Genomic DNA, 12,579 nt, shown 5'->3' with positions numbered 1-12,579 from the left:
TTTATTTTATTTCATCCATCCACAAGGTCTGGCTTATGGGTCTTGTACATTTTCATAAAAGATGGCTTATAAGAGGAAATGATTAACTGTATATTATTTCCTCAAAAACAGCATTTCTGGTCATTAACAGCTGCTACAATAAATTGCAGTGCCATACAATCTAAATACCATTTAATATTTTTGAACTCTTTCCATTCTGTTTTTTTTTTATTAAAGTATTATGGTCATAAAGTTCCTGAGGCTTACTTAGATGTTCTGACACCACACCTAGCCCTTGTTTATTGTACAGTGCCTTCTCAATTTTAAAAGATTTTTTTAAAGATAAATAAATAATTCCCCAGCTCTGAAGGATATAATGGGTCATGAACTCTGCTCTCAATGTTTTGTGTACTTATTTAATGCTTAAATAGCATTTTTTTTTAATGCCTCCCTTTCAAGAAAAGAATATAATAGGAATGAAATCATGAATTTCTCATGCCTTCATGTTGGGGCAAAAAAATTAGAAGGTCCTGGGTTACCTTTTGAGTAGTTCCTTTAATATCATGGAAAGGCTGACAATTATACATTAGACATAACAGACAAGCCTTTCTTTTCAAAAGAGAAGGGGAAAGTCAGTACCCCATTTACTCCTTAGATCCAACCCTAGGACTGGAGCATCCACACTGCTTTGATCCAGATGGTAAGAGTCTTTTAGAAAAGACCCTTTTCTCTGAATCAGAGTGAATCAGACTGCTTCAACTCACTTTTTCAGTTGGAAGCAGAGTTTCAAGTTAGATTAAAGCCAATGTGCACACCCCTTCATTGTTTAGGATGGGTAACAATCAAGAATGTTACTTCTACAAACGTAATTAAATTACATATGTGGCAGCTCATGGCTGACATGAGTAACATAAATCCTAGATTTATCTTATCCTAGACATGAGGTAAGTAATATAAATCCTAGATTTTATTTGGTGGGAGACCTCCATGGTATACTAGTCAGTACCTAGTACAGAAGTTGAAAAACACCCCCTAAGAAGTCAGTGGCAAGCCACCTCTGGGTTTTTTATGAAGTCACCAAGACAAAAGTAACAAAGTTACTTGCCTTCTAAGAGAAATTTACTTTTTTAAAAGAAATGTACTCACTAGCACACATGTTTTCCAAGTCCAATGCACGTTATTGTCACAATTCACCAAGCAATTCACCAAGCTCCTTCACAACATCTAGATTTGTTTTTGTTTTCAAACCACATACCCTGGATAAGCTAGTTCCCTTCCACATACAGATGTTCTCCTGTTTGTGTCTTTCTGAATGCATACTGCTATCTTGTAGTAATGTTTAAATTGTTCCTTTTCTTATTGCTTTTTGCAGATAATCCAAGTGGAACTGGGCTTGAAGAAAAGATTATCTATGGCGTAGAGAACAGCAGTACTTTCCTAGAGTGCAGTCCAAAATCTCAACGTGCTCTAGTCTACTGGCAGTTTCAGAAGCAAAATGATGAGCGAAAAGAAGAGGTAAGGGTCCACAGCAGACACCCAAGGTTTATGTCCCCCAGTCCCTTAATTCTGATAGGTATCATCATCATCATCATCGCTTATTTCATTATGTTCTTCATCTGAGAATTTCAGATTAGCCTGAGACCAGTTTGTCTTGCATCGTGTGAGGACAACAATAAAAAATGCTCATTCCATTTTACCATCCAGTGGAAAGTTCTCCTTGGGAACAAGAAGCACTCCTGAGCTGTGTGTGATAGAAGTGGCTCAACAATGAGCTCTGGAATCTCCCCTCCTCCCCTTCAATAGTTACCTACAGAATATGGTTATACTTTGCATGTTTCCAGGTGCTCAGGGGGATTAGTAAGAATGTAGACCACTGAGTAGCCTGGAAGGTCACTTCATCACCTCATTTTTAAAAGAGCAATCTTTTCAAAGCAGGCTAGACAGCTTCACCTGAACTGGGAAAGTAGGGGGAGGTAAAAAGAAAGAAAAAAGTAATTGAAAAAGGCAGTAAAACCATATTTTATATGAAGGATCCATAGTTCATTCATTCCTTGGCAATAGCTAGGCATTTTGTAAGACTATATTTCTGAAGTGTTCTCTGATTTATTTTTTAAAGCTTGGAAAGAATAGATTAGACTTCTGTATCCTCTCTATGTGTTGGGCTATGTTTCCATCTTCCATAACCATTCCATGTTGACTAGAGATGAAAATGTGGTCTAGTGAATCTGGGTGGCACCAAACTGGGGAAGATTAACGCAGATCTTGAAAAGGCTTGTAGTTTTGTTCTGAAACTATAAGGAAAAGATTGATTAAATGTATTTTTATCTAAAAATATAATACAATGTAGTAATTCAAATACATAACTATATTGACATTTTTTAAAGATTGATTTACATGTCTCCTTACCAATTTTTGCTTATGGAACAATGGGAATAAAAGGGAATAGCAATAGTGTTTTGCAGTGTAACTTCCTAATGTGTGGACTTAACTAATTCTCATCACTTTTTCCCCCTTCTTTTATAATTTTGTGGGGTTTGTTTGTTTCTTTTGTATATAGTTTAAAAAAGAAAGAATTCTCAGCAATAGCTGTGCTCACTAGGGAATTCTGCGAGTTGAAGTCCATAGACCTGGAATTTGTCCAGTTTGGAAAACACTGGAATGGAAGATTGCTAATAAACCCCAGTTTCCTTGCTTTCTTCCATTGCTTCAAGTACCACAGTCACTCAAACTGATTACTGTTGGCTATTGACTATGGTATAGAGAGATACATACAGAAGATCAAAGATGGCCCTCAGTTTAGGCCAGAGTATACCGGCTTCTGTCCCTTCTTACAGATATCCTGTGCTCTGACTGAATATAGAGGAGAGGAGAAACTTACATATATTTATTATATTATTATTTGTTTGTTTGTTTGATGCAAATGTTTTTAGTTTCTTTCCATATGAAAGATGAATGTTGTAACATACAATAGATTACATGAGATAGTTCAGTAATCCTGATCATTTATGGAAACTTGTATATCTATGCTATGCAGAGGAGCGGAGTCATCACAGTGATGATATTAATGAGCTTCGTTTATTTATTGAGTGTTTAAACTTATCCAGGATTTCTCACACTACTATGCAATCACTTTCCAGCACCATTCTTCCCTACTCCTACTCCTACTCCTACTCCTACTCCTCCTACTCCTCCTACTCCTCCTACTCCTCCTACTCCACCCTCTTCTTCTTTTCAAAATACTCTGTTAAATAGCCTAGGCTGATAGAAAGTCTAATCCAACAAGATATCATGACTGAACAAGATTTCAAACTCTGGTTTCCCTGATACCCTTTTCATTAGAACAGAACTGGAGTTCATTGCTTAAACAGAAACTTTTTTCTTCCATCACAGATCAAAGTAGATGATCGTTTAATCCGGACAGAGCAAGGTCTTCTGCTACGGAGCTTGCAGCGGAAGGATTCAGGACTTTACTTCTGTTATGCTGTGGAGCATGGCTTCATGCAAACGCTCCTCAAGGTGACCTTGGAGATCATAGATACAGAACATCTTGAAGAACTTCTTCATAAAGAAGAAGAGGGTGAGAGTTCCAAGATCAAAGAGGCTTCCAACAGCATGACTCCCATCCAAAAAGTATGGTATAGAGACTTCATGCAGCTCATCAATCATCCCAACCTAAATACAATGGATGAATTCTGTGAGCAGGTGTGGAAACGGGACCGCAAACAACGCCGACAAAGACCTGCTAATGCCCAAGTGAACACAAACAAGTGGAAGCATCTACAAGAAAATAAGAAAGGTAGGAATCGAAGGACCCATGAGTTTGAGAGGGCACCACGAAGTGTCTGAGCGACAATTACCTCCAAAAACCTTCTCTCCAAGTAGAAACTTGCATAACTGGAAATGAGATGCAATATAGATGAACGCTTTCTATGGCATTTATGTGGATGTTTACAAAGAGCTGGGAAACTTAAATGATTTCCACTCAATTGAAAATGTACCCAGTTTGCTGAAAGGTTTCCCATTGGGCTTGTCTCATTGATCCCTGACATTTCTGGAACATAAGTTCACTCTGAAACTAATATATTGTTTCATGGTTCTGCAATGAGATGAACTTGACATTTCCCTTTGGACTGAAGTAGAGGAGTGTCATCTGTCATTCTGCCATTTTGAAAAGAATTAAGAGGGGAGGAGAAAAAAAACTGCTCTCATGAGCTCTGTGACTTTTCTTGAACTTAATAAAAAACTGCATGGATTTTGGAAAGCTGATGAATGGAACCTTCACATTTGGTTGTATGCAAGACTTTTACACCCTTTTGGCCTACTAGTTCTCTTGTTTATATATGTACTGGAAGAATGAAATTAATACTGTATGCAATTACTTATTAGAGTCATATGGACATCAACCATTAATTATCTGAAGCCGTGGCAACAGCAGATGGATTACTCTGACCCTACTACTGATGACTTCCTTAACATTTGACCTAAAGATGTATTTTATTAAACAACTATTTAAATATACCACAACCAATATGCAGTCAAAGATAGTTCTTTTGGGGAGGGGGGGGGGAGATAGAATAGGCTTTTTGTCTGATAATATTCTGATATTCTAATTGTTATTTTATTTTTTTTAAAAGCTCCCAGTTTTCTGTTGCTCCGTTTTAATTCTTTGTTTATGAAATTGATTCAAACAATAAGCAAACTCAGCTAAACTGCAGGTGATTTATATCATAAGTAACTTTTATCTAACTTCTTAGCAGACCTATTCTGGCAAGGGTTTTTATCTCATGGACTTATTTCTCTTTCCTTGTTTCTTCCATGTTCAGTATGAGCGCCTTCATCTTATCTTATGCTTTGATACAAAGAGAAACAGATTGAAACAATGAAGGGAAACTCAAATGATTTAAGCTGTATATTTTCTTTTTAATTTTGAAAGACTGTGAATAGCATTAAAATATTTCTTCTGCTCATGATCTTATTATATGGATGGCAAAACTCTCACAGCAGTGATTTTCAGATTGTCTAGAGAAACATATTCCTCAATTGATAGAACACCAGACCTGCTTGTCTACATGCAGGCAATATTATGTCATATTTGTGATATGACACAAGTCCAAGTTCATGCATTGAAATTTGATCTAAAATAATAATTGTACATGGGACACATCCCATATCTTGTGATATAACATGGATTCAAGGGTGAATTCCCTGAAGATTGAAAATCTGAAAACCACTGAGTTATCAAAACTAGGATCCCAGTCCAAGGTACCCTAAGAAGGGTAAAGCAACACATGCAGTCATATCTACCCAGATATATGATATGTAATGCACTGACTTGTAGTAAAGTAGGTCTATATGAGATTAGAAACATAAACTCCATGCATTATTTCACTGCTAGATGCAACGTTTCTTCTCTCTATACCATAGGTACATCATGACTAATAAAAGTTCCACTGATTTCAGTAGATCCATCCAAATTATGCTCAGTCTAGATTGAAACAAGTATACTTTTTTGTCCTGGACAGTTTTTGGATCCTCCAAATATGTGTTCCCAGAATTTCATACATTTTAAATATAAAAAGCATCTATATTAATGCTTGAGCTTGCAAATTTATTGGGATTATTTAAACTGTACTCAGTATTTCAAAAGTACTAAGATTTTGCCCTGAGTTTCTCATGATAATAAATGACCTCTACCAACAGATTTTGAACAGGAGGGCTAACTTTTACACATCTTAATGTATCTTCTAGTAATTAAGCTTTAAGGGGAAAAAAACAAAATGCACCATATTTTTTATTCTTCAGCAGGCATTCTATGTTACAGTGATTAAATCGGAATGTGAATATTATATATTTTGTGTGTGTGTGTGTGTGTACACAACTATACTGCAGTCCTAACCTAACCGCATTTATTTTGGCAGAGTTGCAGTGAACTTAGTGGACCTTACTTTTGATTAAACATGCTTAGAAGTGTGTCCCAGTAGCATATTCAAGCAGGCAGATATTGATTGCGTGGATGAAATATTCTGAGTTCACCCATCACACTAAGTCATGGTTTTAATGATGGTTTGTTATATAAACCAAAGGCTGAGTGCACACATCAAGCCAAGCAAAACTAAGGAAACTTAATTATGCCTTAGCTCAGTGTTTGAAATTAGCTATAGTTCTCTCTACAAGTAGCTTGTAATTCATGCACTCTGCAAACCAGCAACCTGAGCACCTCTGTAACTGTTTAATGTGTGTATCCACTGAAAAACTGCTATCTCACTCAGTGGGTATCTGTTCCACTCCTTGCACACAAAATGCCAAAGATACAGTTATGTCAACATGTGTACCCTATTCCTATATAACATATTTATGGAAAATGAGGTAAAATAATGATGCATGTGAACTTACTGTACAGCTAGAAACAACTGAGAAACTGTAACATGAGTCGTAACAAAGTCTTCTGCCTGCTTGAAGAATCACATTCCTAATATGAATATCTAAATTTCATTTCTTTCCTTAGATGTCTACTTGGGTGTCAGGTATATGGAACACTTCCTTGCCTTCCCATATTTTGCTACACTGAGGTCAGGCTCTCCTTCCCCACTTTACACTGTTCCATAACCAAGGAAAGAGATCCTTTCATGAGACTCCCTTCCCACTATGCACAAGGACATTGGGGGAGTCAGGATCTATATGATCTTCCCCAGACACTTGGTTTTCATTAAGGGAAAAGCATTGCATGGATCTAGCTCCCCCTTAGAGACACACACAAACACATTCTTCGATCCACAGTTCACACAGTACCTTGCCCACCCCATTGGAAGGAATTTCCCTTTACTAGAGAAATATAATCCTCAGCTGGCTGAACTGAATGTACTGGTCCAGTGGCAAGTGATCTTGGGAAAAAATGTTCAAATGTACTAACATTTGATTCACCAGATATAATGTTATTAAACAGTCTGTCTCCATCAGTTGGATATTATGGCCATGCCTAGTAATAGTTCATATATTCATAATGCTGTAAATATAAATGTGTTATGATTCATAACACTGGAAATACAATCCAATGTTACATGTCACAGTGCCAGACAATCCTATCCTAATAATATATTTGAGTAAATCAGGATTGTAAATAACTTTATAAGCCACCCAGAGTCATGGCAGTGAGATGGGTGGCATATAAATTTAATAAATAAATACAAACAGGTAGTCCTTGTTTAGCGACCACTGGGTCTGGGACTGGCAACTTGGTCATTAAGTGAAGCAGTCACTAAGTGAAACCGTGACGGTGCTTGTGATCTCACCCCAGCTTTCCTTTGCTTTATAGACCTGCAAAGGTCATAAATGCGAGGACTGGTCATAAAATACTCTAATTCAGGTGCAGGTATCTTGGTACTTTTCAGATATTTTGAATATAATTCTCATAAGCCCAGGTAGCATGACAGGGATGCTGATAGTTATCATTGAAATTATGGGATGTCATATTGCAGGCCTACCTCCTTTCAGATCTGAAGATGGAAATGAGAGTATTCTCCTAAAATGAAGAGGTAGCAGGGTGATCACGGTGCTACAGAAGCTTTTCCCTTGAACTCCTCCACAGATCCTTTCCATAATTAGTTATTGTGGTTATGATAGCAGTATTTCTCAAAGCGCTGACATAAAGCCAGCATACAAGGGAAGCTGGAGAGACTCAAAGGTGCTATTATACAGTTCTCATTGCCCCAAATATGCCATTTCAACATACATTTTATTACAAACATAAAAACACTACCAAAAAAAAGTATATAACAAAATTTGCAGCTGATCAATAAGGATAATCTTTTCTGCAAGAATAGACAAAAGGAAACAGTAAAAACTATAACAAATATGAACAACTGTATAAATGCAATAACATAAATGTAAAGTCAAAAAAGCTACAGAAACTAGAGAGATAAAAAAATACAGAGTACAAAAAGTAACTGGTCAGTTTAAATTTAGGAAATCACATTAGATTACTATAAAGCAAATCATTTTAATTAGCATCCCCATCTAGACTACTGGAGCTTTGTTTCGAGTGTTGCAGAATCAGTAAAGTTCACTTAATTCATGCTGGGGTTTTACTGGGAAGAGGAGGCATTTATATTTCCTGTGTACTGTATTTGTCCAATGAGCATCCTAGACCGAAAGCCCATTACTCAAGTCAGCACTGAGACTGTTTAAGACTATTGTTGTTAAAGTGTGGCCACTTATTGACCTATGTGCTTCTGAAGTTGTTTGAAAAGAAATAACAGCAAAATGCAGTGTTTCCAAATTGGCTAAACCAGACATCCTCGTATACTGGCTCAGTCCATTTAAATTCTATTAAAATGATTTAAAGAAAATGCGTATAATCTCCTGGAAATTAACTTTGTGAATCATCTAATTCAAATCTGTATTACAGACATTAAACTTAGGCAAAGAGGGATCTTCTATCTTCCATAGTCTTCCTAAAAGTTCTTTGCTAGCCTCAACTTAGTCTCTGATTTTTCATTTCTGATTTTTGGCTGGCATTTCTGCCATTTCCTTATACTTTCTTAAAGACTTCTAACTTCTTTTCATTTACTTTTCAAGCTGTCAGAGTGCTATTTGTGTGGCCACATTAGTCTTCAGAGATTCCTGAATCTTTCCATTGTACTGAAATAGCAGAGCGTTCTGCCACTGACATTAATTCATCTGGACTTTGTTGGGTTTTTTAAAAAAACATATACACATACATTCTTTCTATCCAAACTGAAACTTCACTGTTGTAATTCTTAGCATACCTAATACTTAAAATATCATTATGCTTAGGGTTCTATTAATATTCTAACATACCCAGATGAATGGGAACATTAATTCCTTCCAATTTTTTTACAGTGATTTCATCATTCAATGTAATTTCTAAGAATTATAAATTCTGTATTTTTAATTTTAATTGAATTGAACACTATATTACTGCTATTTCCTAGATTTTCCAGCAGAGGCATGAGCACAGCATAAAAAAAAAAAACATGGTGGGTTGAGAGTTTGATAGGTTGTCACATCTTCATTGGCACTCATATCCTCCAAAATTGACTGCTTTATTCATTCATGCATTCATGCATTCATGCATTTATATAGCCACCCAACTCAGATTCTGTGACTTTGGGTGGCATATAAAACCCATAAATAATTAATACAAAATAACATAACACATTAAAACATACAAAACAATGAAATGGTGAACAGAGCTGAAGGCTTCTGCAACTCATTCACTGCATTGGCTATGCTCTCAGGTTCAGAGCAAAGGCTGAGCCCTTGCCAGATGGGTTTTCTTGATTATAGATTGCTTTGGGAGCCATTCATGTTTATTTTTCATGTTTTGTATTTTTTTTTTTTACTTTAATTGTAAGCTGCCCAGAGTTGGTGACCTATAAATTAAATTAAATTAAATTAAATTAAATTAAATTAAATTAAATAAGAAACTCCACTCAACCTGACCCCAAACCCAGGGGAAGAGCCAGGTCTTAACTGCCTTCCTAAAGGTCTGCAGGTTTCGGGCCAACCATATGTCTGGGGGAGCCTCATTCCAAAGGGTAGGGGCTGCCACAGAGAAGGCACATCTTCTGGGTCCCATAAGAGAGCATTGTTTCAGCAAAGGGAACTGGAGTGTGCCCTCCCTCTTAGAATGTATGGGAAGGGCAGATAACTGTGGAAGCACACAGTCCTGCAAATATGCCAGTCATGTGCTATGCATGGCTTTATACATTATCATAACCAGCACTTGAATTGCAACCAGAAGCCTCATGGGAGCCAGTGCAACTCCCAGAGTAGAGGTATTATATGGGCATAATGAAGAATGCTCATTACAACCCGTGCCACCACATTCTGGACCAACTGAAGCTTCCAAATGGTTATCAAGGGTAGCCCCATGTATAGTGTGTTGTGATAAGGCATGAGTGACTGTGAGCAGGGCCTCTTGATTCAGGAATGGGTGCAACTGGCACACAAGATAGAGTTGTGCAAAGGCCCACCAGCCACAGCAGCCACCCAAGCTTGAGCTGTGAGTTCAGGAGGTCCGCCTGATTGCTCACAGAGTCTGAGCAAGGCAATGCAACTTCACCCAGATTAAAAGATGAAATCTCACCAGTTCCAGGATCCATGGGGCCAAAACCCCACAGCCATCTAACTGTTTCCTTATGATTTTGAAGTTCCATACATACTGGCATGATCGAAGTGAAAAAAATGCCTGAAAGCATCACATGCCAGCCCAGCCATTTGCAGGTTGTTTCAGAGAAAATAACAGTTCAGTATGGGATGTTCTCATCTGCAGTGGCATAGTTTATTAGTTCAATATAACGTTCTACTGAATTTTACAAGGCTGCATTCTGGCTTTTCTAGGTACCTGTTTAAATAGAGAGTGCTTGTCTCACTTCTGGAGCCTTCCACCCCACTGAGGAAGACAACCCTTGTCTTTTAGAGGCAAAGTGGTTTGCCTCCTTGCAGCTCCTAACTGCATTTATCAGTGCAAATCTGGGAAATTAATCCATGTCCAAAAATGGTTTCTGGACAGCATTATCCTTTACTGTAAGTCCTGTACAACTGATACAACGCAGAGACCATGCAATGGAATCTTTGTTCTTTCAAATACAACAAAACATGCTATGCTCTTCAAGAACAATACTGATATTATTTTCACATTATAAAAGAGAACAAGAATCCCCTGTGGAAATGTGGAACCCATCCATATGGAGATAATTTCTTGCATAATTTACTTTCCACTTTTAAATTAATGCAAGTCACTAGATTTTTGTTTGGTTTATGGGGGAGAGTTTAAAAACTCTGGAGGCAATCCTAGTCACAGGCAGAGAACTTTTTTAAGGTTTATGAATTGCAACGCAAAGCATTAGGTATGTGTTCTAATGGAAGATCTATGTCATTGAAATCAGTGGGATTTACAGCAATCTGATGCATGACACTTCCTATTGAGTGCAAGAAGATTTACTCCCAGGTAAGTGTGTTTCTGATTTCAGGTTTTAACAAACTTCATTTTGATTTCATTGTGCTCTTTATTTACAATCACAAACCCTCGTATGTATTCAAACAACTTTTCCTTTTTAGAGAGTCCTGAATAGTTTTCTTCAGCATTGATAAGGATCGTGGCTTTACATGGTCAATGCTTTCCTAAAACGGAACAAGCTTTAATCCTAAACTCACAAAGGATTCAGTCCTCTCAAACATGGTGAAGATCTGAGTACAATATTACTTAATTGTATTCTAAAAATTGTTAACTCTACTGGAGGTTCCTCAGTATTCAGTGAGGCCTTCTGCAAAGAAATAGCATAGATCTGCAGGGTTGCAGCATTCCAGTATCAACTGTAGAAAAATCGTATTTTCCTCAAAGCTTGTTATCAAGTAAAATCACATACTTGATCCGGCAAACAAAGATCTATTCAAGATTCCTTGCAACATTTTGAAAGGCTGTAGAAGCAGATCAGGTCAATTTTTTTTAATGGAAATAAAGTGAATTCCACCTCCTTTACATAAAAATGCTTTATGACAAAGATGGTAATGCCTAACAGTGTGAGATTATCAATTCAGCTTCAGGCAACTAGGTATATGCCAGCAGAGCTGTAAATATATTTCATAAAGTAAAGAGACAGAAGGGGAAGTATTAGGTCTACCTTTCAGCTTAGGGCCAGGAGTGATGGAAAAGTAGTTTAGAGGTTTTTCCAGTTGTTTTGTACCAGTCCACAAAGTGCACTGCTTACTGGCCCATAAACAATTCCACTTCTGTATTTATGTTGCTCCATCTCAGATGGGAGCAAAAAATCCAAGGAGGGCAGGGGAAATGTTATGAAACTGCTGCTGTAAATTATTTCTTTTAGCATGTATTCAGTTGTTAAATAAACATTTCTTCAAAATATTTGAAGTTGGCTGTCTTGACTGTTTACACAGAAATGTTCCCTGTAAACTTAATGGAAGTGTGGAGTGCATTACTGCCAATATAATATGGTCACTTTTCTTCTAACTCTGCATAGCCTAAGCCAGAAGTGTTTGCTTTCAGCTTCTATCTTGATTATATTTAGAACAGAGGTCTTGTGTCACCAAACCATGCCTGGAGAATTCCTGCATTCTGATCCTGATATTATCTCCCTATGTGGTCCCACGGAAGTAATTTATTAAAATACATTGTTGTTGTTGTTCATGCCATCATTATATCTTATTGAATAGTAATATGTTCCCAATTTTTATGAAATGAATTTTTAGTAGATTTTCACCTAATTACCCAATACTGTGAATGGGTCAACATATATCACAGCTGCACATTTACAAATGCTCAAAAACATCCCCCCTCCCCCTGTTTCATTCCTTGTATATTAGGGAATGTATTTTGCCTTTGCACTTGAAGGGAAATTAACAGGAAACACTGAAGGGAAGCTGTTGGTTGCTATGGAAAGAATGAGGTATCACTGAAGGGCAGCTGGGAAATAAATGAAACATCTGGGAGACTGTGCTTTCATAAGGATGCTCAATTCATTGGCACTAAAGACAAGCAACTGAATATTATTGATTACATGTTCATATTCAGTTACTCCTCCAGACAATTCTCTCTTTGTCTTAAGTTAGCTCTGTAAG

The 12,579-nt window shown here is 37.1% G+C and overlaps 1 protein-coding gene across 2 annotated transcripts in view; it reads left to right on the top strand.

Moving 5' to 3' along the window:
* Positions 1-5,819, top strand: part of SEMA3A (semaphorin 3A) — a 191,895-nt gene extending 186,076 nt beyond the window's left edge. For both annotated transcript variants that reach the window (XM_088134821.1, XM_088134822.1), the window contains exons 16-17: positions 1,352-1,494; positions 3,370-5,819. In XM_088134821.1, the coding sequence (XP_087990947.1) occupies positions 1,352-1,494; positions 3,370-3,825 (599 nt within the window). In that variant the 3' untranslated portion in view covers positions 3,826-5,819. The remainder of the gene's footprint in view (positions 1-1,351; positions 1,495-3,369) is intronic.
* Positions 5,820-12,579: the final 6,760 nt, after the last annotated feature.

Source organism: Python bivittatus, unplaced genomic scaffold (genome assembly GCF_059951505.1).
Source record: "Python bivittatus isolate LINGU-HERP-01145 unplaced genomic scaffold, Pbiv_v1 ctg000120_np1212, whole genome shotgun sequence".
Classification (NCBI taxonomy): Eukaryota; Metazoa; Chordata; class Lepidosauria; order Squamata; family Pythonidae; genus Python; species Python bivittatus.
This window is presented reverse-complemented; position numbering and strand designations above follow the sequence as displayed.